This window comes from Schistocerca gregaria, chromosome X, assembly GCF_023897955.1.
Source record: "Schistocerca gregaria isolate iqSchGreg1 chromosome X, iqSchGreg1.2, whole genome shotgun sequence".
Classification (NCBI taxonomy): Eukaryota; Metazoa; Arthropoda; class Insecta; order Orthoptera; family Acrididae; genus Schistocerca; species Schistocerca gregaria.
In genome coordinates, this window is record NC_064931.1 from 29352123 (window position 1) to 29378865 (window position 26743).

The following is a 26743-nucleotide window of genomic DNA, read 5'->3' on the forward strand; positions in this document are numbered from 1 at the left end:
TATTAGTAAACAATATTAAGCTTTTTCTGCAGAATTTTTTTTTTTTTGTGAGCTTCCTAATGGGGGAATGTTAATGAATGTAGTACCAGAGGTGGCTTTTTATGTTATGCAGAGTTCTTGAAAATTTCATACATTTATCTATGATAGTTTCTGATATAATGGGTCATATTTACTGAAAATTTTAGCTTGTGGGAAATCGACTTTAAAGAAAAATCTTTTGAAATTTTTTATTTACAGTTAATTAAAACTGTCCTGCCGCATATGATGGCCCTTCTTTGGCCTCTAGCAGGTCTTCCAGCTTCTTTTCCACCTTCGTGGATGTTTGTCTTGCTTTCTTGGCCATATTAGAGACAGACCTGTGTGCATCAGCTACCCTCATTTTATCGCAGTGTTGCAGCCCAGTGATCATATTATTACCAGGATTAATTCCCAGCTTTTTCAGTACCCAACACTTTCCAATATTGCCACAATTGAATGTAATAACAGAGTCATGAACTCCTAGTTTCATTGTATGCATGCCTACAAATACAGTTTTAGGAAGGCGGTTTCAAATTATGCTGTTGAAACATTCATTTGAGTTCTGTGTATGTCCATGCAGACATTTCCTTAGAAGGTTAGGATGAGCCAAGTCTCTGAAACTAGGTTTAGTTGCTGTAACAACAGCAGCTGGAAGAGAATGCTGTCGAGAATAAGATTCTCCAGTTGCCTGAGCCCTATTGTATTTGCACCACGAATTTTCTACTGTTGGACACAATCCATGACATGGCTTATCATCAGTAGAGTACTTATGGAAGAATATGGCCCAATCATCTCTCTTCCTTGCCTCCAGATTTTCTTTATTTCTCCTAATTGCCTGCCCATAGTATACTTGCAAGTTTTCTATAACAACTACTCGCAATCACACTTGAACAACACTAACCGTGTGTTTGAAAGCGTGTTGTTTAAAAACAGCAGAAACAAAAGAACAAAAGAATACCGACCGTTGCATTCCAAGGATAGCCAAACCACTCGGGAACAAAAGAGAGAGAGAAAAAAAAGAATCCCTAACGTGCAATGTTGTCAATGTAAAGATCTAAAACACATGCAGAAAAGTGGGTGACAGAAAAGTGGGCGTCACACATAAACACAAGTGGTAGGAAAATGCTCTTTAAATGCCTTTAAAAAAACTTTTCAGCAAAATCCTTTTCAGAGTACTTAAATAAAACCCTAATCTATCGAATTATGATGAAAACCGAAAGTCGATTTTTTTTCTACCTGTACCACAGTGTGGTCCCCTTAATGATGTCTCCTACATTACTGTGGTATGGATGACCACAATATTTACGATTATCCTAGTCAAACCTTTGAAAAATGGTCACCACTCATACTGAACATCTTTCAAACTGGAGGCGATAAGTCTTCCTACAATTTGAGATATATCAAAGAGTGAATAATTGTTATTATTATAACATTTAGTCTAGGAAATTTTTAATTGTATAGCTTTATTTTGTTGTTGTTCTTAGGGGATTTCACATTTATGATCAGACATATTATATTTAATTTTTTAATGATTCTTGTGTGTGACTGTTGTATATATTACTATTTTTATCTACTTGTTTATTTACAGAACTATATCAACATGTCCCAGTACACCCCTTCCTCATACTCTATCAACATGGATGGTTATGACAAGCAGGGCTGCCTGCATGAAATATTTATTAAACAAGCCAGATTAACTCCCCATAACATAGCTGTAGTAACTCATGATGGGCAACAGGTAAGCTGTCTTCTAAGTAGCGCAATAGTATCTCATATAAAGGAATATTTTATGTCAGTCATATTTTCAGATTTTAGCAAAATAGTTTCTCTGCAAAATACAAATGGTCTCTCTCCACGACATACGGTAATACACTTACTAAAATGTACTACATTTCCTTTGCAGAATGATTTCTTAGTTCAGTTTATGCACCACACAGAAGACAATAACAATACTTTTGAAGATCATTCAGTGTATCATGTTGCCTCCCTTGTACACATAATAATAAAATGATCATGTGTACTTGCCCAGTTATTTCATTCCAGTTGTTTACTACAGACCAGCTGTAGTGCATTAAATTTCCAAAAATCTCAATGCAAATTTTGCACAACAGTACATCAAAGGACCAGTTTTTTTGTCATTAATCCTATTGTTAATTTCTCAAGAACAATTTATTTGCCCATGAGTCGAAATTTAAAAGTTTATCTCTGCTCATATTTTGAATAACATGGCATGATACAGCTGGGTTTCAAATAGTGATTATACTGGTTTATCAGACTGAAAGAGAAATTGAGTGGCCATAAAATGTAGCTTAGCTATACCCTGAATGGATAGCAACTTGCAAAACTAAAGATTTTATGCCAGTAAAAATACTGCTCATACTAGCTGTAGCTTGTCTATCCTTTATATGTGGTTACATGAAATTACTCATTGCACTACCTCTTGGATAACTGATGTTCATTGTTCCAGTGCTATACCTAGTTTAAATGATTCTTCTTCTACACAACATTGCTACTTAACATAGTGATAATGATTCATTTCACATTGGGATTTGACAAGTCTACCTGTACTAATAAACTCATCCACTAGGCAGTTCGTGTTGGTGATTACATATTCTATTAATTTCTACAATCACCCATGTGCATTGCTCTTTTCAGTGGGGTCATACCCATACATGTTCTGTAACTATCAAAGGGTCTTGAATAGCCCACACCCTTTCTTCAACAATAGCCCAAAGATATCTTGTTGCTTTGACATGCAATCCACTATACAAGTAAAAGAAAAGAAAATAGACTCTTAAATGATTGTACAAAGGAAGAATCACTTGAACTGCGTGAAAAGTTGGAATTATTTACATTATTAATAAGGAAGTTAGAGCTGTTTTTGTTCAGTTTGAACATGATAGAGCTGAATGAAGTTATTCTCACTTGATTGCCCATCTGTGTACAGTGTGGCACAGTAGTCAGTGTGTGTGTTTTTGCTTTTGTCAAAAAGTTTAGTTTTCATCACCATCTAAAAGATGCTGTGACAAAGTTTGTTTTCACAATTTCATTCTCTGTAGTTTGAAATTTCAATAGTGTTGCTAAATTCTCCAAGCACTGCCACAGACTTTTAGTGTGATATCTTTTTATAGGTGTCTCCCTGCAGTCTTTGGTAGCTGTGACATTGTTTAGGTTAATACTTTCTTTCTTGTTACTGTAAATATGGATAGATAATGTACTCACTGTGTGCAGATGCTGGGGGTGTTGGCACATGTCCATAAAAAGCTAGAGCCTGTGTAGTCCACAGTAGACAGGTTTCAGATTGTCGCCCTGGGTTGCGACAGCCTTGGGACACCACTGAGTGTGGCTGTGGTACCCACAAATACCTAATGTGGCTGTGCCTTCCGATGTGCATAACATAGCCCAAGACAGCATTTTAGTATCTGCAAGCTGCATTGTCAAAACCTGCATATGTTGTAGGCCACATATGGTTTCAACTTACTATTTCAAAGCTTTTGAATAAGGTATTACTTAAAATTCAGCATCTTTTTGTTTTGACAGTAGCTTTGTCCCTGCACAAACCATAGACATATCAGCAGTGGAGTTTCTTAGATAGCTCAGTATACAAATACCTGTACCATAGGTGCAACCAGATCAGAGCGATATCTATGGAGAGCCTAGACTTAAATAGGATTCCTGAAGCCTATTCAGTAGTTGATGGCAACAGTCTTGATATAGCCTTGTAACACTAGCCAACATGTTATTATGTTCATATAGCAGATATCTGAAAGCAAGGTGAAACTACACCTGTTATATTTCCTAAGGACATGTAGTTCTCCTGCATGGTTTAATAATGATCACATCCTTTTGGGCAAAATAGTCTGGAGGTAAAAAATCCCAGTAGTTCAGTGTAGACTACTTAGGTGGAGGTTGTCATTAAAAAAATAAATTGTCATTCTTTGGGTCAGTGTGTGGAAACTTAAGTTCTTAATCGTGCAGGTAGGCTAGACTGACTGAAAAGAGAAGTGGTCAGGCTGAAATTGGATATAGTGGGAATTAGTGAAGTGTGGTGGCAGGAAGAGCAGGACATCTGCTCCAGCAAGTACAGAGTTATCAACGCAAAATTTACTATGAATAACATAGGAGTAGGTCCAATAGTGAATGTGAAAATAGAGATATGGGTGAACTGTTATTAATAACAAATAATACAAAAATTGAGAAATCACCAGGGCCTGGAACTGTACCTATAGAATTAGTGAGGTGTGACCCAACCATTCTGTATGACTATCTAAGAAGTTGTTTAATAAATGTATGTGGGATGGGTAGGAAATTCCAGCAGAGTGGAACCTAACATGTTTAAGCCCCATACAAAGAAAAGGAAGTAAGAAAATATGTAGTAGTTATTGTGGCATAAGTGTCAAAAGTACAATTATCAGGCTGTAAGGGAGGAATTTGAAATTAAGAATGGAAAAGTTTGTAAATGAAGCATAAGAACAAAGTGGCTTCAGAGGAGACATGCCATGAACAGATATCATCTTTACCCTAAGATAGATCATGGAGAAGAGATTTGCAAGGAATCTAAGCAGTCATTTGGTTTTCATAGATCTTGAGAAAGAATATGACACAGTGGCACTAAAGCTATTGTTTGAGGTGCTATGTTCAGGGGAACTGCCAAAACTTTATGTAAGAAGCATCATAAACTTCTACAAGTTGGCAGAACGTGTCATTAAAATAGGGAAAGAAATTTCTAGACAGTCCTTCAGAATAACTAAAAGACTGAAGCAAGGATGCTGTCTGTCTTCCCCACTCTTGATGTATGTGCACTGAATCTGTTGTATAGAAAGTGCATGGGCATGGGGATTGAAGTAGGGAACCAGTATATGTAGATACTTTTCTATGCTGATGACCAGATCATTGCAGCAAGTGATGAAGAGGGTATATCTTACATGTTCAGGAAGTTGTTGGAAGAGTATAAAAAGTGGGGGTTGAAAATTAATTTTGAGAAGATAGATGTTGCAAAAAAGAGGGAATAACCTGGACATTGTCAGACATCTTATTGAAGTGTTAAAGAGTTTAGGTATCTGTGTAGTATCCTATCACATGATGGAAGATGTGACAGAGATATCTAACAGTGAATCATGCAGGGTAGGGTGGCTAGCCAAAAATTAAACCTTGTGCTTCAGTTCTCAAAAATGAGTTTAAAAGTTAAAATTCATTTTTACAAATCCATTATGGAACCAGTAACAGCCTATTGAAATTCACAAAAAGAAATGAAAAAAGACTTAGTGTTAGAAATGGACCACATGAAATGCAACTGTAAAATTTCCGGACTTGACCACATAAGAAATGAGGAAATAAGAGAAAGGACACAGGCTCTTTATAGTATTATGGATAAAATAGAAGAAAGACAGCTAGGATAGTTTGGGCATGTCAAAAGTAGGGTTGAAGATGAAAGGCCCAAGACAGTAATTTCATGGCAATCTCTGGGAAGGAGAAGAAGAGGAAGACCATGGCTAAGTGGTATCCAAGAAGTGATGGAGAGAAGAGGAATGGAAGAGCATGAAGATGAATGGTGAGATCGAGGTATTTGGTAACAGAGATGTGAAATGTGGCAACAGTTGAAGGACCCCCACAACAAGGAAGGAAGGAAGGAAGGAAGGAAGGAAGGAAGAAATGGCAGAAGTATTTAAGAGATGAGACCTAGATAAACTGAAAGATTCAATGGTTGTTCAGAGTTTCTAAGGGTGTATTATCTAGCGACTGGTTTAAACTGAAGGAATAAATAAAATAGAAAATGAATGAGTAGCTTTTAGAAATGAAATAGTGAAGATGGCTGAGCACCAAATAGACAAAAAGACACATGCAATAGAAATCCTTGTATAATGCATGAGATATTGAATTTAATTAACAAAAGGTGAAAAAAAAACAGCAAATGAATCAGGTGAAATGGAATAGAGACATCTTAAAAGGAGATGACAATAAGTGTAAAATGGCAAAGCAGGAAAGTCTAGAGGGGGAATCAAAAGCTGAGGAAGCAAGCGCAACCAAGGAAAAAGTAGATACTGCCTGCAGGAAATCAAACGAACCTTTGGGGGTAAAAGAAACAACTGCATGAATAGCAAGAACTCATATGGTAAGCCAGTAATAAGCAAAGAAGTGAAGGCTGAAAAGTGGAAGAAATATATAGAATTGCTACAGAAAGGAAACAAACTTTAAGGCAATATTGTGGAAAAGTAAGATAGATTATATGAATGTAAGATGGGAGACATAATACGATGAGAAGAATTTAGCAGAGCACTGAAGGACCTAAATTGCAACAAGGTGCCTGGAGTAGATGACATTCCCTCAGAACTTTTGAGATCCTTGGGAGAACAATGATGTCAAAACTATTCATCTGGCATTCAAACATACAGTATATGGTATAAGGGAAACAGCCTCAGACTTCAAGAATAATGTTATCATCTTAGTTCCAAAGAAGACAGGTACTGACAAGTGTGGCTATTACTGAGCCATCAGTTTAATAAATCATAGTTACAAAATACTGGCATGAAGAATTTAGAGAAGAATAGAAACTGACTACCACAGGGAAGATCAATTTGGATTTTGGAGAAATGTATGAAAATGCAAGAGTATACTGCCTGCTTGACTTATCTCAGTAGGTAGATGAAGAGAGGCAAATCTCCATTTGTAGTACTTTTAGATTTAGAGAGAATTTCTAACAATATTGACTGGAAAACACACCTCAACAAAACAAGGGTTATCTACAATTTTTACAGATACCAAACTGCAGGTATGAGAGTCAAAAGACATGGAACGGAAGCAGTAATAGCCGGTCCCTTTTGATATTTAGTTTGTACATTGAACAAGCAGTAAAGGAAACCAAAGAGAAATTTTAGAAGTGGATTAAAGTTCAGGGAAAAGAAATAAAAACTTTGAGGTTTTTGATGAAAAAAATACGGTTTTGAAAAATGTTCTAAAATGGATGTCAATATATATAAAACAAGACTAACAGATTATAATCTAACTAAATCTGGTGGTGCTGAGAGAATTAGATTAAAAAATGAGACAGTAAGCATAGCAGATGTTTTTTGCTATTTGTGTAGCAAAATAGACAGTGGCAGAAATAGAAAAGATAGCCACAAAATGCAGACTGACAATAGCAAGAATATTGTTTCTGAAAAAGAGAAATATTTTAACTTCTAATATACATTTAAGTATTACAACCTCATTTCTAGAAGTATTAGTCTGAAATAGAGCCTTCTACAAATGTGAAATGCAGTCGATAAACACTACAGATAAAAAGAGTGGAGAAGCTTCTAAAATTAGATGCTACAAAAGAATGCTGAAAATTATAAGAGTGCATTGGATAACTACTGAAGATGTCCTAAATTGAATTGACTATAGACACTGAAGTGCCAAAGAAACTGGTGGTGGTGGTGGTGGTAGTTAGTCTTTAAGATCCCGTCGACAACGAGGTCATTAGAGATGGAGTGCAAGCTCGTGTTAGGGAAGGATTGGGAAGGAAATCGGCCATGCCCTTTCAAAGGAACCATCCTGGCATTTGCCTGAAACGATTTAGGGAAATCACGGAAAACCTAAATCAGGATGGCGGGAGACGGGATTGAACCGTCGTCCTCCCGAATGCGAGTCCAGTGTGCTAACCACTGAGCCGCCACCTCGCTCGGTAAAGAAACTGGTATAAGCATGCATATTCAAATACAGTTGTTTGTAAACAGGCAGAATATGGTGCTGCAGTCGGCAACGCCTATATAAGACAAGTGTCTGGTGCAGTTGTTAGATCAGTTATTGCTGCTGCAATGGCAAGTTATCAAGATTTAAGTGAGTTTGATTGTGGCGTTATAGTCACCACATGAGAGATGGGACACAGCATCTAAGACGTAGCGATGAAGTGGGTATTTTCCCATTTCACGAGTGTACCATGAATGTCAGGAATCTGGTGAAGCATGAAATCTCCAACAACGCTGTAGCTGGAAAAAGATTCTGGAAGAATGGGACCAGTGGCGACTGAAGCGAATCATTCAACATGACAGAAGTGCAACCCTTCTGCAAACTGCTGCAGATTTCAATGCTGGGCCATCAACATGTGTCAGCATGCAAACCATTCAACAAAACATCATTGGTACATGCTTTCAGAGATGAATATCCACTTGCAGTTCTCAGAGACAGGTAGAGTGGCCACCAGAGTGGCCACATTGTTCATGTTTAGTTACCAGGAGGTGTCAACCATGTCAGATGTCGAATGATCACTGTGAATGATGTGGAGATTCTGCATACTGAAGTAAGACAGTGTTGTCAGCACCCGACAGAGTTTGAAAGGAGTGCACATTATGTGTCTCCATTTGGCCAGATGGTCAAATTACACAGTATCTAGGTTTGTGGGGCATCTAGATGTGACAGTGGTCCAATGCTGGACTGCACAGAAGTGTGAGAGCAGCCTTACTTATCTTCAAAGTGTTGCTTGACCACAACTGACTAACACAAGGGAGGATCATGTTGTGCACCAAACATGCTGTAATATCTTCAAACCTGTACCTGCCATCCAAGAGCGAGTAATTGAGTCCCTGCAGCATTCTGTGTCATCCTGCAACCATTGGTCTGAGACCAGCAGCAGCCTGAGTAGGGAATTACCGTCCCACATGAGACCTGCTGTTAACACTACAACACAAATTGCTGTGTTTGGAGTGGTGCTGTTACTGTGAAGTATGGACTGCTGACAAATGGTGTCACATTGTATTCAGCGATGAATTGCAGTTCTGCCCTATCCTAGGTGACAGTCATCAACGAGTGTGGTGGCAACCTGAGCAAAATTCCCATTCTTTCAATGTTTTTGATAGACATCATACTGTGAGGAGCCATTGTTTATGACTTCTGGTCTTTGCTAGTAGTGATTGAGCATTCCCTGATGTCACAATGGTACATCGCAGTCATCCTGTGTCCTCATATTTAACGTTTCATGTGACAGTATCATGATGCCATGTTTCAACAGGACAATGCTAGTTCACATATGGCACATATCTCTATGAACTGACTGAACGATGTTGAGGAACTCCTGTAGGCAGCAAGATCCCCAAATCTGTCCCCCACAAAATGTGTGAGACAAGTTCAGACATGGACTCCATCCCAGTGTCAGTACGCAGGATATCAAGGACCAATTGGAACAGTTGTGGTCCAGCTTGCAGCAAGAGAGGATATAACAGCTTTATGAAACCCTTCTCAGTGGAATCAGTACATGCATCCAGGCCAGAGGGGGAGCAATGTCGTTCTGATAAGTGAGCCTATACAACAAAGTTCTTTGTCAGTTTGGCTCAATTTTGTAATCACTGCAATAGCGTCACATATCCTCTCAACCTATGAAACTCCATTTTGTTTCCTCCTCCCATTCTGTGTGCTTCATTTTCTTTTTGCAACAAAGTGTATATGAAAAATTACCGTACACAGTAAATGATAATATACTGATATGCATATGTAAAGAGATAATATGGAGGTGTGGGTGGAACAGTGCCTGGGTTTGCGAGAGAAGAAGGGATAAATAGGGATAGTGAATGTAGCAAACGGTCAGCTTCCTCACATTTACTTCCTTTTGTACTACTGTTTGACCCTCATCATGTCAGTCACACGTTCCCTGTCATTTCAAATCAAAAACTCTGTGCTACAGCAGCATTGACATACGAGAAGGCCATGTTCTGTATTTATGATGTGTTCATAAGACAGCAAAGGAAACATAAAATCTTTATGATGAACAATTAAATGACTAATACCTTACATGAGTTATGAGAAAATTAACATGCAGCTCCATACTGTCATGTTTTAAAGATGTATGAATAGTTTCAGGAACAATATATTCTAAGTCTGCTTGAGATATAATATCCTCAATTCAGTTATCTTTCTCATCAGCCCATTAAAAAATAAAACTCACTTTAAACATTAATTAAAATGTAGTTTATGATTATTACAGATCACATATGAAGAACTTGACAGATTAACTTATTTTCTATCTGTAAGACTACGTCATATGGGAGTGAAAAAGAACACTGTTGTGGGAATTTTAATGGATCGCTGTCTTGAGTACACAATCTCATATATCGCAATACTCAGAGCAGGTAAGAATTAGTACCAGGAGTCAGTTTTTAAAATAACCAGCACCACTTTCTAAAAGAAAATAACTTTACCAACTATCTCTAGCCTCATGAAATTATTATCTTCAACATAATGTTTGGACATCATAAGTTAGTAATACCAAAGCAACATTTTTTTAAATTTTTTTTTAATTTTTATTTTTTTTAGATATGAACTGCGTGCAGTCTTGTTCCTTCTTGAGAAGTAAAATGCATGTTTCTTTCAAAAGTGTGTAGAAATAGCTTAAGCCATAAATAATGAATTTCAGAAATGCAGAGGAACATATGAATCTACAAGGAAGTAAAATTGGTGGAAGTGTGTCATATGGTACTCTTCTCTCCAAGGTTGGAGACTCTAAAATGGTTAATGTCAGATCAGATAGTTGTAGACACCAAAAGATTAAATGTTTTGTATAGACCACTTTGTAAGAATATAATGATCTAACACCTTCTAATCAAGTTTCTTCTGAGAGAAAGGAAAGAACTGAAACCAGAAGTGAAAATGGGGAGAAAATTCTTTGTAAACTTACATCACAAGAGGTACTGTCTGAAATTGTGAGATTTTGAGTTAGTCACATCAGAGGTTATTTGCCCAAGATGAATGCAAGAATGGCAGTCAACTCTCTGGAGTGAATGAAATAGCCATTAAAATTCTTGTGTAGTGTTACTATACTATAAATGAGATACTGTGTTGTATTTTTCACAATTCATTGCAATAAGGAATTATCATAAATAGACATTAGTATGCTTCTATCAAACATATTTGTTAAATAGATGACTGTGTACCACCCAGTCTGCCTTCTAACATGCTTTTTTAAAATTCAGAAAAACCAATTCATAAAATTTTAGGGAAACACTTCAAAAACTACAACTCACTAAATTAAAGTCCTGTTGGTTACCAGCAGGGTGTATCAACTAAACAAGTAATATTCTCATTTATCAGCCTATTTTAATAATCCATTAATAGAAGAATGTCTTGTATTGGAATCCTGAAAACTTTTGTCATCTATCCAAGGCTTCTGATTGAATCAACAGTGAGAGTCTTACAAGGAAGACAGAGTATTACAAGTTAAGTGAGATAGCCAGAATGCTGATTAAACGGTATCTAATGACAGAAAGCAAAACATCTTGTTGAACCATTGCACATGGAAAATGTGTATTATCTAAGTGTGATCCTATTAACTGAGAAGTGTCACATGACCCTGAGCTTTGTCCCCTATTATACTTCAACTTGAACAATCTGATGCTGGTATACTTTTGATTGTAATTCACTAATTTGAACACACATGTAAATTAGTGGTAGCTTGTAGTCATCAGTAAATATTTATGAACATTGTTTATCCTTTATTTTGCAAAGCCTTCAATTTCCCTTAAGTACCGTATCTGTTGTCCATTGTATGTGCTCATTGTAAACACAATGAAAAAAACTGCTGTTATGTTATGACTAAATAGTTTATTACATTGTATTTTCTATGTCTTGATGTAAATTATAACAATTACTGCAATCATTTGTGCTTCTCTCTCTCTCTCTCTCTCTCTCTCTCTCTCTCTCTCTCTCTCTCTCTCTCTCTCTCTCTCTCTCTCTCCCTCTCTCCCTCTCTCTCTCTCTCTTTCCTGCATCCTAGAAAATTATTCATTACCTGGATACATTGGAGTTAAAATAAATGAATAAACAAATAAAAATAAACAAAATTCTAGATTTGTAATTATACTAGCGAAACAAGGGCCAGCTTAAGGCCCAATAAACACAAGCAGCCACTTTTGATGCCAAGCACAGAAGTGCACAAGTGCAAGATTTATATTACTCAGGGTCTGTCATAATTAGAAGTGAAAACTGACACAGAAGATGTATATCAAAGAAAGAAAAAGAGAGAGAGAGAGAGAGAGAGAGAGAGAGAGCGATATGAAGGGGGGGGGGGGGGGGGCACCAAATGATACAGTATATCACCAATGAGGAAAAATTTTCTCGGATTGGCCCTGCTCCAAATAAATGTAAAGTGGAAAGGCCTTTCTACAGGTTTTCCCATATATTGAAGTTTCTTCCCTTTCCTTACAGGGACAGAGCTGCAAATTGGTATTAGGCTAGTTTTTATGTGCTTTTAGGAATATTTCCTGCTGTACATATTGTTCTGAATTTATGCAAATCAAGCAAGCCTATGACTATCTGCACTGGCCCATCTTTATGAATGCTTGATGGTCCCTATTAGATATTATATGGATCTCATACATTTGAACACTGTGCCAGTAGAGGTCATGCAAGTAATCTGTTTTTTACACAAACTGTAGTTTTCAGGATCCTACCAATGAATTGAAGTCTGTCAATTACTCCACCCATGATGTACATTTTGATTATTCCACTGAATTTTCCCATACACTGTTACACTGGCTTTTGTTTGGTATCTCTAGCTTTCTACGATTCACAGACTGTAATTGATATACATTTACAGCAAGTTTCCAGTCTTTCCATCAAGTTGTGTCTACATCTACATCTACATGACTACTCTGCAATTCACATTTAAGTGCTTGGCAGAGGGTTCATCGAACCACAATCATACTATCTCTCTACTATTCCACTCCCGAACAGCGAGCGGGAAAAACGAACACCTAAACCTTTCTGTTCGAGCTCTGATTTCTCTTATTTTATTTTGATGATCATTCCTACCTATGTAGGTTGGGCTCAACAAAATATTTTCGCATTCGGAAGAGAAAGTTGGTGACTGAAATTTCGTAAAAAGCACTCGCCGCGACGAAAAACGTCTATGCTGTAATGACTTCCATCCCAACTCGTGTATCATATCTGCCACACTCTCTCCCCTATAACGCGATAATACAAAACGAGCTGCCCTTCTTTGCACCCTCTCGATGTCCTCCGTCAATCCCACCTGGTAAGGATCCCACACCGCGCAGCAATATTCTAACAGAGGACGAACGAGTGTAGTGTAAGCTGTCTCTTTAGTGGACTTGTTGCATCTTCTAAGTGTCCTGCCAATGAAACGCAACCTTTGGCTCGCCTTCCCGACAATATTATCTATGTGGTCCTTCCAACTGAAGTTGTTCGTAATTTTAACACCCAGGTACTTAGTTGAATTGACAGCCTTGAGAATTGTACTATTTATCGAGTAATCGAATTCCAACGGATTTCTTTTGGAACTCATGTGGATCATCTCACACTTTTCGTTATTTAGCGTCAACTGCCACCTGACACACCATACAGCAATCTTTTCTAAATCGCTTTGCAGCTGATACTGGTCTTCGGATGACCTTACTAGACGGTAAATTACAGCATCATCTGCGAACAACCTAAGAGAACTGCTCAGATTGTCACCCAGGTCATTTATATAGATCAGGAACAGTAGAGGTCCCAAGACGCTTCCCTGGGGAACACCTGATATCACTTCAGTTTTACTCGATGATTTGCCGTCTATTACTACGAACTGCGACCTTCCTGACAGGAAATCACGAATCCAGTCGCACAACTGAGACGATACCCCATAGCTCCGCAGCTTGATTAGAAGTCGCTTGTGAGGAACGGTGTCAAAAGCTTTCCGGAAATCTAGAAATACGGAATCAACTTGAGATCCCCTGTCGATAGCAGCCATTACTTCGTGCGAATAAAGAGCTAGCTGCGTTGCACAAGAGCGATGTTTTCTGAAGCCATGCTGATTACGTGTCAATAGATCGTTCCCTTCGAGGTGATTCATAATGTTTGAATACAGTATATGCTCCAAAACCCTACTGCAAACCGACGTCAATGATATAGGTCTGTAGTTAAATGGATTACTCCTACTACCCTTCTTGAACACTGGTGCGACCTGCGCAATTTTCCAATCTGTAGGTACAGATCTATCGGTGAGCGAGCGGTTGTATATGAGTGCTAAGTAGGGAGCTATAGTATCAGCGTAATCTGAAAGGAACCTAATCGGTATACAATCTGGACCTGAAGACTTGCCCGTATCAAGCGATTTGAGTTGCTTCGCAACCCCTAAGGTATCTACTTCTAAGAAACTCATGCTAGCAGATGTTCGTGTTTCAAATTCTGGAATATTCCATTCGTCTTCCCTGGTGAAGGAATTTCGGAAAACTGCGTTCAATAACTCCGCTTTAGCGGCACAGTCGTCGATAACAGTACCATCGGCACTGCGCAGCGAAGGTATTGACTGCGTCTTGCCGCTTGTGTACTTTACATACGACCAGAATTTCTTTGGATTTTCTACCAAATTTCGAGACAATGTTTCGTTGTGGAACCTATTAAAGGCATCTCGCATCGAAGTACGTGCCAAATTTCGCGCGTCTGTAAATTTTAGCCCATCTTCAGGATTTCGCGTTCTTCTGAACTTCGCATGCTTTTTCCGTTGCCTCTGCAACAGCGTTCGGACCTTTTTTGTGTACCACGGGGGATCCGTTCCATCTCTTACCAATTTATGAGGTATGAATATCTCAATTGCTGTTGCTACTATATCTTTGAATTTGAGCCACATCTCGTCTACATTCGCATAGTCAGTTCGGAAGGAATGGAAATTGTCTTTTAGGAAGGCTTCTAGTGGCACTTTATCCGCTTTTTTAAATAAAATTATTTTGCGTTTGTTTCTGATGGATTTGGAAGAAATGGTATTGAGCCTAGCTACAATGACCTTGTGATCACTAATCCCTGTATCAGTCATGATGCTCTCTATCAGCTCTGGATTGTTTGTGGCCAAGAGTCATATCTGATTGCATATTACTGCCTTTTTCAGATAATACTTCTGTTAAATACTTCAAGCAACATATTTATTACTCTAACAAATTTGTCACAAAATGTGCATAGCAGTAAAATTATAGAAAATTGAATTATACAGAGACACTGACTGTTATTCTACTGATGCACTTTCACAAATGGAACAAGATAGGGAGACGAGGTTATTATAGAGTCATATGGTACCCGTTCACACACACTATAAGATAGATTGCAGAGTATGTACACATATAGTTGCAGATATTTTAGCACTATCTCTATTACTTGGGATTATCCAAAATTACCTATGTGTTTGTGGATCCTTCCATCTCCAGGATAATATGCTGTGTTCTGCATGTCAAAAAGGTCTCAACACATTCACAAAAAAAGCTGCATGTTCCATATTAGCACATTTCCGTAAGTTTAAATCACAGCAATTTGGAACCCAATGCTTTTTGAATATCACAAGACCATGAAACCACCCAAATACCCCTTAAAGGGTGCTTTAGGGTACAAAGAGTACAAATTGGGTTTAGCATAGCCTTTTTGTAAGCTTATGCAGAAGATCATTTTGTTTCAGATGTTTTATTACATTTGGACACAATACATTCCACAGATCTACTACAGAAAGTAGTTAGGTGTATAGCATTTCCTGAGGATTGGTTCTGTTGCCATTTCTGTGTGTAGTTAAAACCTGTGCTCTCCTCCAAAGACTGGAGGCAGTTTTCTCCTCAAGGAATCTCAGTTAAAACAAAAGTGGAGATAACATACTCCAAATTTCTGTGCAAAACCTCACAGGAAATCTTTCAAAACATGGGGTATTGTTGAATTTTAACAGTATCAGCCATTTTCCTAGACAATATTATGTCAACATTACTTCTCTTTGTAGAGTCATTACAATCAAATTCTTTTATTTTACTTTGTGATTACCCATTTGAAAGTGGAAATCAGTATTTCAGCTTTCATACAGCTGTTACAGTTTTAGCCTCTACAACATTAACACATGTCTGAACACTGTGTCTTGTGCCAACAACAGCCATTTTGGGGGTGATCCTTCAACAGAATTTTTACAAAAGTTGAACGTTTTGGTTAGTGAGTCTTTCATTTCTCCTGGTGTACTTGTCGATCAGTCTACAGGTGTACAACTGTTTTGAAGTGTCCAATGGGCACAATATTTTGACGATAAGACTTGTTGCCATCATCAGGTGTGTTGACAAACTGCTCTCCTGGGGTGTATGGCCAACTTATATCTTGTGCCCCCACAAGCCATTCTGTATGTTACCTATGCCCAAGGACTCATCAGCAGCAGAGCAGGCAGTCATTTTGGCATATGTGGCTGGCAACGCCTAGCAGGGCGCCCCTTGTTGCGGTAGTGTGGGTGTAGTTAATCCATCTGTCCTGACCACCGGAACAGTGTTTGTTGAGTGTCTTCTTAATTAGACCCAATGCTACTTCCCAAGCCTTGCTGAGATAGTATCCACAGTGACGCTTGATGAGATATTTCCTGATGCATATTTTGATGGTCTCTGTGATGACTGTTCCAGTATTCCATCTGATGAGTCTCAAACAGTGCTCTGTGACTACCAGTTTGATGGGATGGATTAGTCAAGTGTGCCACTGGCGTTCTCTGCACCGATCTTTGACGGTGTTCATTGTTTGTCCTATATATGTCTTGCAAATTGGCACATAATCTGATATACACTAGCCTTCCTTAAACCGAGATCACCTCAATACTTCCAAGTAATGCCGTTGTTTTATTGGAAAGCAGAAGACAGTTCTAACTCTTTCCTTTTTCAACATGCACCCAATTCTTCCAGATAGTGTGCAGGTGTATAGTACAGGGGCAGTGGCTGCATCTTTCTTCATGACTTCATCCTTCTCTGCATGTTGTACTGTTGTGGTGGGGTGCAGAATGTGCCTAATGCACCATTCTGAGTAATTTTTGTAATTGCCCTTCTGAGGACCTATTATTTTTTGTTTAAATTTTAAGTTGCCTAACTTCAGTTCTACATTCCACATCATGACCATTGTGAAGTGGGCACTGTTTCTTGTGCTCTTACTTTGTGTACCATGATCAAGGTTTCAACATCCTTAAGTCTTTTGCTAGGTATATATATTTATAGAGTTTGCTCAACTAGTTTCTTTAGCGTGTGCCACAAAATTCACTTGAATATTCTGTGCCAGTTTTAAGAGCATCTAGCTCCTATTTTAGAAATTATGTTGCCACTTGTTTGTGCAGGCTACTATTTGTCTTTGGAGCACTTCATAACTCACTGATCACTGTTACTGTAACTGTACCATTATCATTTATCCTAGTCTTTATGTCAATATCCTCATTGTAAGGTCTGTTCATCATAAAAACTTTTGAGTTAGTTTTTGAACTACCTGTTCTTAGTAGTTTTTAAAGTATGTTCTTATATTAGTTTTTAAGGGGGGTTTTATGAAATTGTAATATTCTCACTGTATTGCAGTATAGTTAAAGTCTGTTCCAGTATTATAGCCTGAGTGAGAAATGTAGACTGGGGCACTCAGAGTTTCTATGAAATTTTCAGTTATTTCTGCAAATAAGTATGGCATCTAGTAGAAGTATCCAAAATCAGTTTTTAATGTACTCTGCTATTTAACTTTGTTCAAATGATTTTACACACTTGGCTAGTTCTCAGCAGAGTAATTTTGTCCCCTACTTACCACTACAAATTTATCACCTCAAGTTCCATGTATCCCGACATTCTGTTGAACACTTAGATTTGTCCCAAGAATTCCACTGCTATTATATTTTGAGTTTTAGCAGACTTGAAGTACAAGTTATTATGGCAGACCACTGCATTTCAGACTACTACATTTCAAAAACTCTTCAGATTCTTGCAATCTTCTGTGAATGCTTCTTAGTCTGTCACTAGTACCTTGTCTTGAAGCATGGATGACACTAAGATTGCAGCAATGGAATGACTGAATGAATAAGAAAAAACTGGAAGAAAAAGAAGATAGCAAAAGGAGATGCAAAATGTAGAATATATATGACAATTAAAAATAAATAAATGTGAAGTAGTGAGGAGGTGATAGAAGCACGAATGTATTAAGGACACTAGCCAACAGGGTCATTGTTAATAACAAGAGTGATTTGGATGAATTGAAGCCATATAGGTGATACGAAACAACCACATGGTGTAGAATAAGTTCTCACCTGACAAGTCCTGGGTAATGGGTGCATGGAGGACAATCTGAAGTTTCAGTCTGGTGAAGCTGACATGTTCAGTAACAGTTTTGTCATTCTGTTGCCATTTTAATCACTGCCCAAGTCTCTTCATTTTTAATAACAATTGAATGATCACAATGTTGGCACAGGATATACTTAAGTGATAGCTGATCAGCTGATATATTAGTCTCCTCACAGGTAGCTCAGTTTTGATAAAATAAGTCGTGCCACTGAGGGATCTAGAGTAATTTGGGGATCAGCATAGAATCTGACATGATTTGGACAATATTAAGGGGATGGTTGCAAAATATACTCTGTGTAATGTTGTAAAAATAGCATTGAAGACCAAGAATGAAGAAGTCCGTAGCTTTAACAGGAATGGTAGTGAACATTGATTCATTGCTTGATGTAAATTATAATGCTTGTAAACAAAATAAACTTTTTGATATGGTGACCTGTTGCCTCACAGTTCAGTTCTGCAAATAATGATTAGCTAGGCCTTTCCAGTATTTTTTTGCTGCTTCAGTTTGTGATTTTCCTATCTTCAGTTGTTAGTTTGTAGATATAATATATTTATTTGAGAATGTTATTTCAGGGCTTTGTTTTTCTTCATGTTACCTGAATCCGTGAAAATCCTGCCCTCTTATTTGGAATGAGCTAAACTCAAATTCTGTACCAGCTACACAAACCTTCAAAATGTATTCCAGAACAGATTTTTCAAGGAAAAAATTACTAATTCTTACTCAAACCTCTTTAAACCTGAAATAATGCACTCTTTCTTAAGTCTTGCTTTTTCCGTATATTGGAACTGAATGTTAACAGAAAAAAGGGAAAAACATCTTTTTGTTCAATCTGCACTATTGGCCAATAACATGGCAACATGATGAAGGCAGCATGCAAAAAATGTCAAACTGGCATGAAATGTACTATATACTTCAATATGCAAATGATAAGCATTTCAGCACAGCCACACAAAATAGATAGGAATAATGCCGTCTACTTTCTGTGCATAAAGAAAACTAATACTGCAGGTTTACCTATCAAGACTTCAGTTTTATTGTTCCACGGTATTACTGCTCACATTGTTCAGGAGCCCAAAACTGTCATAAATATGGGGTTCCGGTCTGTATTCAATTCCATGCAGGATCTCAATTGTCCCACTCGACTAACACCAGAGAGGATAGACACATTGTTCACTTGTCCATTCAAGATTTTGCAGCCTACTGTGCATACCTTAAATCAGGAGATGAGCTTGTTTGTAGCAAGACATGTATCCTCAGACAATGTGATGATGTTTAGAGCTCTGCTGAGTGTCAATTACTGTGGCTTCCCTTGATGCAACAGTAGAGGGAGGCGTGCCAACTGTGGTGTTCCCAACTACAACACTGGACACAGAAGTGGCAGTGTGTATTAGCAGGTGAATACCATTTTTGTTTGCAGCATTATGATAAACATGCATGTGTGGATGCTCCAAGGAGAACAGAGGTTGCCAGGCTCCATTCACCATCATCACAAAGGCCCAGCACCTGGTGTGATGAGATTTGGGTGCAAAACACGATCAAATGATCTGGACAGCAGCCATTACATTTCTAATGTATTAAGGATAGTGATTATCCATATCTTCAAGGACTCTGTGACACTGTCTTTCAACAAGATACCACTAGACTTCATGTTGCCCATCCTATCCTGACTTATTGTCTGTTCTTCTGGCCAGCACTGTCTCCAGATTTTTCATCCATTACAAACATCTAGCTATGGATTGCTGAGAGACTGGCAAGCCACCACTCACCAGCTGATACAATTGATGAACCCAGGCATAGAGCAGTAGCAGCATGTAATGATGTATCTCCACCTGTCATCCAAGAGTTCAGTTTGATACCCAGCTTGATTAGAGTGGTTATCACTGCCAGAGATAGCCTATGTACTAAATTTTTTGCCCTGTATACCCCAGATGACCAATAAATGTATTAATTTACTCTTACTACTATTCTGTTTATGTTCAATAAGTAAAATTAAATATTTTCTCTATCATTCCTGATGTTGCAATTTTAATGGCCAGTGCATCTTTATTATTTTTTGCTCATCCAATCCATGCATTCCCAAATGTACTAAATTTATCATTCACCTTATCATGCTATGTAAAAGTTAAAGATTTTTAATTTTTAAATTGTGACGAATCATGCCCTACTACTTGCAACAACACATATTTAATACAGCCAATCAAAGTTTGAGAGCCTTCTGTGAATACATAGCTTGATGACTGTTGGAATAACCCTTTTCCATACTAGCTATGAGGCTATTTTTGATATAGAGTGCCATTCAGTTGCAATTATTTAGATGAGTTATTGTATGCTTAACAATATAGTTGAAATTAACTTCATGTAAAGTTTAATTTTAATTTTTTTTAAGTTGTTAAGTAGGCTTCATAGATGACACTTTCAATAGTTAATAGCAAAGCAAATGTTAATTGAAAATTATTTCTATTCAGGTGGAGCTTATCTTCCATTGGAAGTCTCTTATCCCCCTTCATTACTTATGTCAGTACTTGAGGATGCAGGACCTATAGCAGTGTGCAGTAAGAAACAATTCTCAGATCGTCTTGTTGGTCTGATTGAAGAAGATATGACCATTCTATTAGAAGGCGATTGGCTTGAAAACTGCATGGCATATCCACCATTTGAAAAAGAAGCGGAGTGCTCCCTTGATAACATGGCCTACACTGTGTACTCCGCTGGAACCACTGGAAAACCTAAAGGTAAAATTACATTGCATTTTGTATAATACCAATATAATCTTCACACAAAATAAATATTAAATGTATTAATGTGTAATCACACATGGTTAGCATATACCAGAGTAAACAGAAAAGTCTGTAAGAACAAAGGGTCCATTTTGCTATGACTTCAAGTTACAATGGTACTTTTTATGCTGTAATTGTAGAGTTTTTTACTACTGTGAATGATGCACTTGCAGTTTTTGTCTTTTAGCATTCAAATACTTTCTCAAATGTGTTAGGTGTTTGATGGATTTTCTACAGTCATCTAACAAGCAATAACAAAAAACTTCAGTGCTGCAAGAGAGGTTTGAATAAACAATTTGTTGCAGATAGTCTAAAAAAAACTATGTGTATTTAATTTAATAATGGTGTCTGTAAGTCACCCAGAAGATCCTGCTCTGCTTATCCATTTGTTGGAAAAACATTAATTCAGTATATATCTGACTACCTTACTGAAACATGGCTCTGTATCACCATGCCTAAGCCACATATACTGTCTAACAAAGTGGGGCATTCAGATCATCTTATACTTTCTACCACTATTTTTTAAATGCATAAGACTGGTTCACTCACACCTTTCAAGAAAAATTATATAGATGAATGCCTTATATTACATCTTCTCTGTTTTGTTTCTGAACCATATCTAATGCCCTTATCACCGATGTGATGTATAAACCCTGAACTAATACTTTCTCAATGGTCCTGTTTTTTGTTCATACAATTATTGTTGAGTAATGCTGTTAAACCACTAAGGTTAAAAATCACCCACTGCTAGTTGTTTACTCAATATTGCATGTATGATGGACAGGATGGACTGCCAGCTAGGAAAGCAACAAATTTACAGGAAGAAAAGTGGCTTGTGTCCATTCGCATTTTGCACATTAAACAAAATAAAATCAAAGTGATTATTTGCAAAATGTTCCATCTAATAACTATTGTATTTGTACATTTGTATGTGTGGAACATTAATATTTTTGGCTGTTTTGTGTTGCCTATAGAGTTGTAAAACTGCCATAGGCTACCATAGATTATCACGAGTAAGCATAGACGACAGTAGCTTCATAGTAGCCTTGGTCAGTTAAGATCATAACCACGTCACCTGTACATTAGGTGTTTTAGAACCCTATCGGGCATTATCTCACTTTTATCCCTTTGTTGTTGTATGCGATTAGTGTCTTACTAGATTCTCCAAGAAACACGAAATAGCGAACTGTCTAGAAACTGTATGAGGGCACTTAAAAGGCCTAGTGACCTGTGGAACATTATTTATACATAGTTATCCTCCTGTGGCGCTACTTAAAAGTAAACAATATTTATAGCAAAATTGAAATTGTCAGTGTTTAATCACCTTTTATTCAAAAACTGTTGATTTGTAATGTGAAACAGGAATGTTTCAGTAAAAATAGAAAAACAATGAAGATTTATCATATAGTGCTATAAAATGTAAATTCCTCAAAAAAAAAGGTAAAATAAGAAACACAGAAAACAAAAACATGTTTCCGTTATTCACAAACAACGTTTGCACGTATTAATAACAGGGAACTCTTGCATTTCATCATGATGAAGAACATTCTGCTGATTACAAAATAACAACAATAATTTTATCAATTATTTATGTTTGTGCATGTAAACTGTACTTTCATCAAAAGCCCAGAAGTTACATGATCAACTAATTTTTATTATAAAATGCAATTTATATTTTGTTAGGATATACAATACTCAATGGACTAACTGAACGATGTGCATTTCCAATTATGTGCAAAACAAACAAACAAAGAAGTTGTCAGCTCCCAGTTTCTCTCTCACATATTCATTTGTGTGCTTTCCCATAACAATGCAACCAATACTACAATCAACCCTACCATTTACTATGTTATTTATGTGCTGCACCAAAACTAACCTACTGCAGTTTACATAGGGCACAATTCTAGTTGTATATGATTCCATGGTTGCCAAATCTGGTGATTTGTATCCATGTCTGACATGTGTCCTGTTACCCAGCAGAAGGATACTCCCTGCCTCAGATATTGCAAGTAGGGAAAGAGATCCTGAATAGGCTAGACTGGACTTGCTCATTTGCTGGGTACGTTCGTGGTATGACTTGATGAGTACTCAGGGAGTCAGAGCAGGCAAGGAAATCCACACCATGAGTGTGTTTTGTCTGGTCCTGTGGCTTCAAGATCATGTATGATCCTCATTAAGCACAGTAAATTTCTTTGTTAAGTGAATCTTAACACAAGACCCAGGGATAACAGCAAACCATACAAGAGTATACCCCCTGCTTGAACCCATGCAGAATAATGCCATAGAATTAGGTTACTCATTTAAAAGTTCACAAAACATTTTGTATTTAATGAAAAAATGATTGTAAGCAATGATCCCATTTTAAATTGATGCTTTCCTGTAAAGATATGAGATAAAAGTTAACTGTCACCATCCCTGTTGACTTTGATGTGATGTGATAAAATTTATTTATTTATTCAAAATGAAATTTTTTTTGAGTTCTTTTCTGCAAGGCTACAAAAAATTACTGAAATAGCTATAACTACATACAATAATGTGACCATGAGTTACTCTTTAGCATCTATGGCCTGGCAAAATATGTTTTTAATTCCTTTTCTTTCTCAGTTGCTTGCCAGTTCTTTGTTGCACTAAGAAATTACAAGTAAAAATCAGCATAAGCAGAAACAGATGTGCTGTCACAAGCAATACTAACGCCCCTCTTAAGAGTGTACTGAAAAAGAACACTGGAAGCCACAAAGTTGTCACAAACAGTATAAACATCAGTTCGTTCTGAAAGAGTAGGTCAACTGCAGACTATTAAATGATTTAAGGAGAGTAAAAGCAACATAGAAATTAAGTGTAAAGTAGGTGAGCCAGCCTGATCCTTCGCATGTGTGAATGCTGAGCAGAGGTTTTATTCATTAAAAGCATCTAATGTACCATCAAAGATGAGGGTACATCTTCATAATGCGGAATGTCTCTATCATTCCAGGCATGACCTCACAATCATAAATGGTGAATTGTGACACCAGATTTCTTTCTCATCATTTATAAGTTGTAACAGTTTAATGAAATACCATGATATTTGTGACTTTTAAAAGGCCATGTTTGCATGAATCATGGCAAAGCAGGTAAAAGGCACCTCTTGTAGTTCCATATATACTCTGCGCCCTTAAATAATTTTGTGGGAGGGAAATTTCTTTTGCTTTAATTTGTTTTATTTACAAAAAAAGTTCTAACAAAAAAAATGTGTAAAAAATTATATATAATATCAATTGGTTTGAAGAAATGCATAATCTTCACATGTTGTTATACGGATTGATAAATCATTAAAACACAACCAATTCAGCAGCATGCAGCTGGCCACCATAAGGCCTGCCGGCTAGCACATTAGCCGGGCGGCTGGTCTGGGAACATTGTCCCTGCCAGCCGGGACTCCATAGGCCTACCTACAGTAGGAAAAAAAGTGTATTACCATGTTTAAGAATTTAATGTTAATATACACAATAAAGTATTTTAGTCAGTATGTATGTTCCCTTACCTCTCTATTCATCATCACTGATTGTCATCACTAGTGGGAGAATAATTGTTGTCACCATCTTCCCGTAGAGTGTCATCCTCTGTTCCATCCAGTGAATTTGTAATACCACATTTTGTGAAGGTTTTTCCACCAGTGGTTGCAGAATGGAGTCCCATGCACTTTTCACCCACTCACAAATCTGGGACAAATCCAGCCATTTGATTTTTCCACTTGGTGTGATCTTGTGGTTTTCATCATCCATCCATTGTGTATATCACTGTTTAAGTGCAGCTTTGAATGGCCAATTTATTCACACATCTAGTGGTTTGTCAGTTTTGCTGGCTTGGCAAACAAATGGTAATGAGATGGGGAGCTATTAATATCAATGGGGGCTACTTTGGGAAGAAGGTAGAGCTGGTAGAGGCTGCAAGTAAGATGGGGCTGGATGTTTTAGCTGTAAGTGACATTCGGGTAAGGGGTGAGAAAGAAGAGGAAGTGGGAGAATACAAGGTCTACTTGTCAGGAGTCAAAGCAGGAATAGCACAATGGGGTGTAGGGCTGCACATCAGGAAAGAAATGGAACCCAGCGTAGTTACAATAAGGTATGTAAACGAACGACTGATGTGGATAGATTTGACAGTGTCTAGCAAGAAAATTAGGATTGTGTCAGTATATTCGCATTGTGAAGGGACAGATCAAGATAAGATGGATAGTTTTTATGAGGCACTCAGTGATGTAGTTGTTAGAGTGAAGGACAAGGACAGTGTTCTGCTCATGGGTGATTTTAACGCCAGGATTGGAAATCGAACAGAAGGGTATGAAAAAGTTATGGGTAAATTTGGAGAGTATATGGAGGCCAACAGGAACGGGAAACAACTCTTGGATTTCTGTGCCAGTATGGGCTTAGTAATCACAAACTCCTTTTTTAAACATAAGAACATTCACCGGTATACTTGGGAAGGCAGGGGAACCAGATCTGTCATTGACTATATAATAACAGATCAGGAATTCAGGAAGGCTGTGAGGGACACACATGTATTCAGGGGATTCTTTGATGACATTGATCATTATTTAATCTGCAGTGAAATTGGGATTGTGAGGCCGAAAGTACAGGAGGTCAGGTCCATATCTAGGAGGATAAGAGTGGAGAAACTTCAGGATAAGGAAATCAGGCACAAGTACATAGCAGCAATCTCAGAAAGGTACCAGTTAGTTGAATGTAGTCAATTACAGTCATTGGAACAGGAATGGACAAGGTACAGGGACACAGTACTAGAAGTGGCTAAAGAATGTCTTGGAACAGTAGTGTGTAAAAGCAGGAAGAAGCAAACAGCTTGGTGGAATGACACAGTCAAGGCAGCCTGTAAAAGGAAAAAGAAGGCATATCACGAATGGCTACGTACTAGAACTCATGTAGACAGAGAAAGTTATGTTGAAGAAAGAAACAAAGCCAAACAGATAATTGCAGCATCCAAGAAGAAATCTTGTGAAGACTTTGGAAACAGGATGGAGACTATGGGTCAAGCTGCTGGAAAACCATTCTGGAGTGTAATTAGCAGTCTTCGAAAGGGAGGTAAGAAGGAAATGACAAGTATTTTGGACAGGTCAGGAAAGCTGATGGTGAATCCTGTGGATGCCTTGGGCAGATGGAGGGAATATTTTGAAGAGTTGCTCAATGTAGGTGAAAATACACTCCTGGAAATTGAAATAAGAACACCGTGAATTCATTGTCCCAGGAAGGGGAAACTTTATTGACACATTCCTGGGGTCAGATACATCACATGATCACACTGACAGAACCAGAGGCACATAGACACAGGCAACAGAGCATGCACAATGTCGGCACTAGTACAGTGTATATCCACCTTTCGGAGCAATGCAGGCTGTTATTTTCCCATGGAGATGATCGTAGAGATGCTGGATGTAGTCCTGTGGAACGGCTTGCCATGGCATTTCCACCTGGCACCTCAGTTGGACCAGTGTTCGTGCGGGACGTGCAGACCGTGTGAGACGACGCTTCATCCAGTCCCAAACATGCTCAATGGGGGACAGATCCGGAGATCTTGCTGGCTAGGGTAGTTGACTTACACCTTCTAGAGCACGTTGGGTGGCACGGGATACATGCGGACGTGCATTGTCCTGTTGGAACAGCAAGTTCCCTTGCCGGTCTAGGAATGGTAGAACGATGGGTTCGATGACGGTTTGGATGTACTATGCACTATTCAGTGTCCCCTCGACGATCACCAGAGGTGTACGGCCAGTGTAGGAGATCGCTCCCCACACTATGATGCCGGGTGTTGGCCCTGTGTGCCTCGGTCGTATGCAGTCCTGATTGTGGCACTCACCTGCACGGCACCAAACACGCATACGACCATCATTGGCACCAAGGCAGAAGCGACTCTCA

General features: G+C 38.0%; 1 protein-coding gene across 4 annotated transcripts in view; it reads left to right on the forward strand.

Annotated features, from left to right (window-relative positions):
• LOC126299109 (uncharacterized) overlaps positions 1–26743 on the forward strand; it is a 372168-nt gene that overhangs the window by 204588 nt on the left and 140837 nt on the right. For all 4 annotated transcript variants that reach the window (XM_049990789.1, XM_049990790.1, XM_049990787.1 and 1 more), the window contains 3 exons: positions 1607–1756; positions 9974–10118; positions 20529–20795. In XM_049990789.1, the coding sequence (XP_049846746.1) occupies positions 1619–1756; positions 9974–10118; positions 20529–20795 (550 nt within the window). In that variant the 5' untranslated portion in view covers positions 1607–1618. The remainder of the gene's footprint in view (positions 1–1606; positions 1757–9973; positions 10119–20528; positions 20796–26743) is intronic.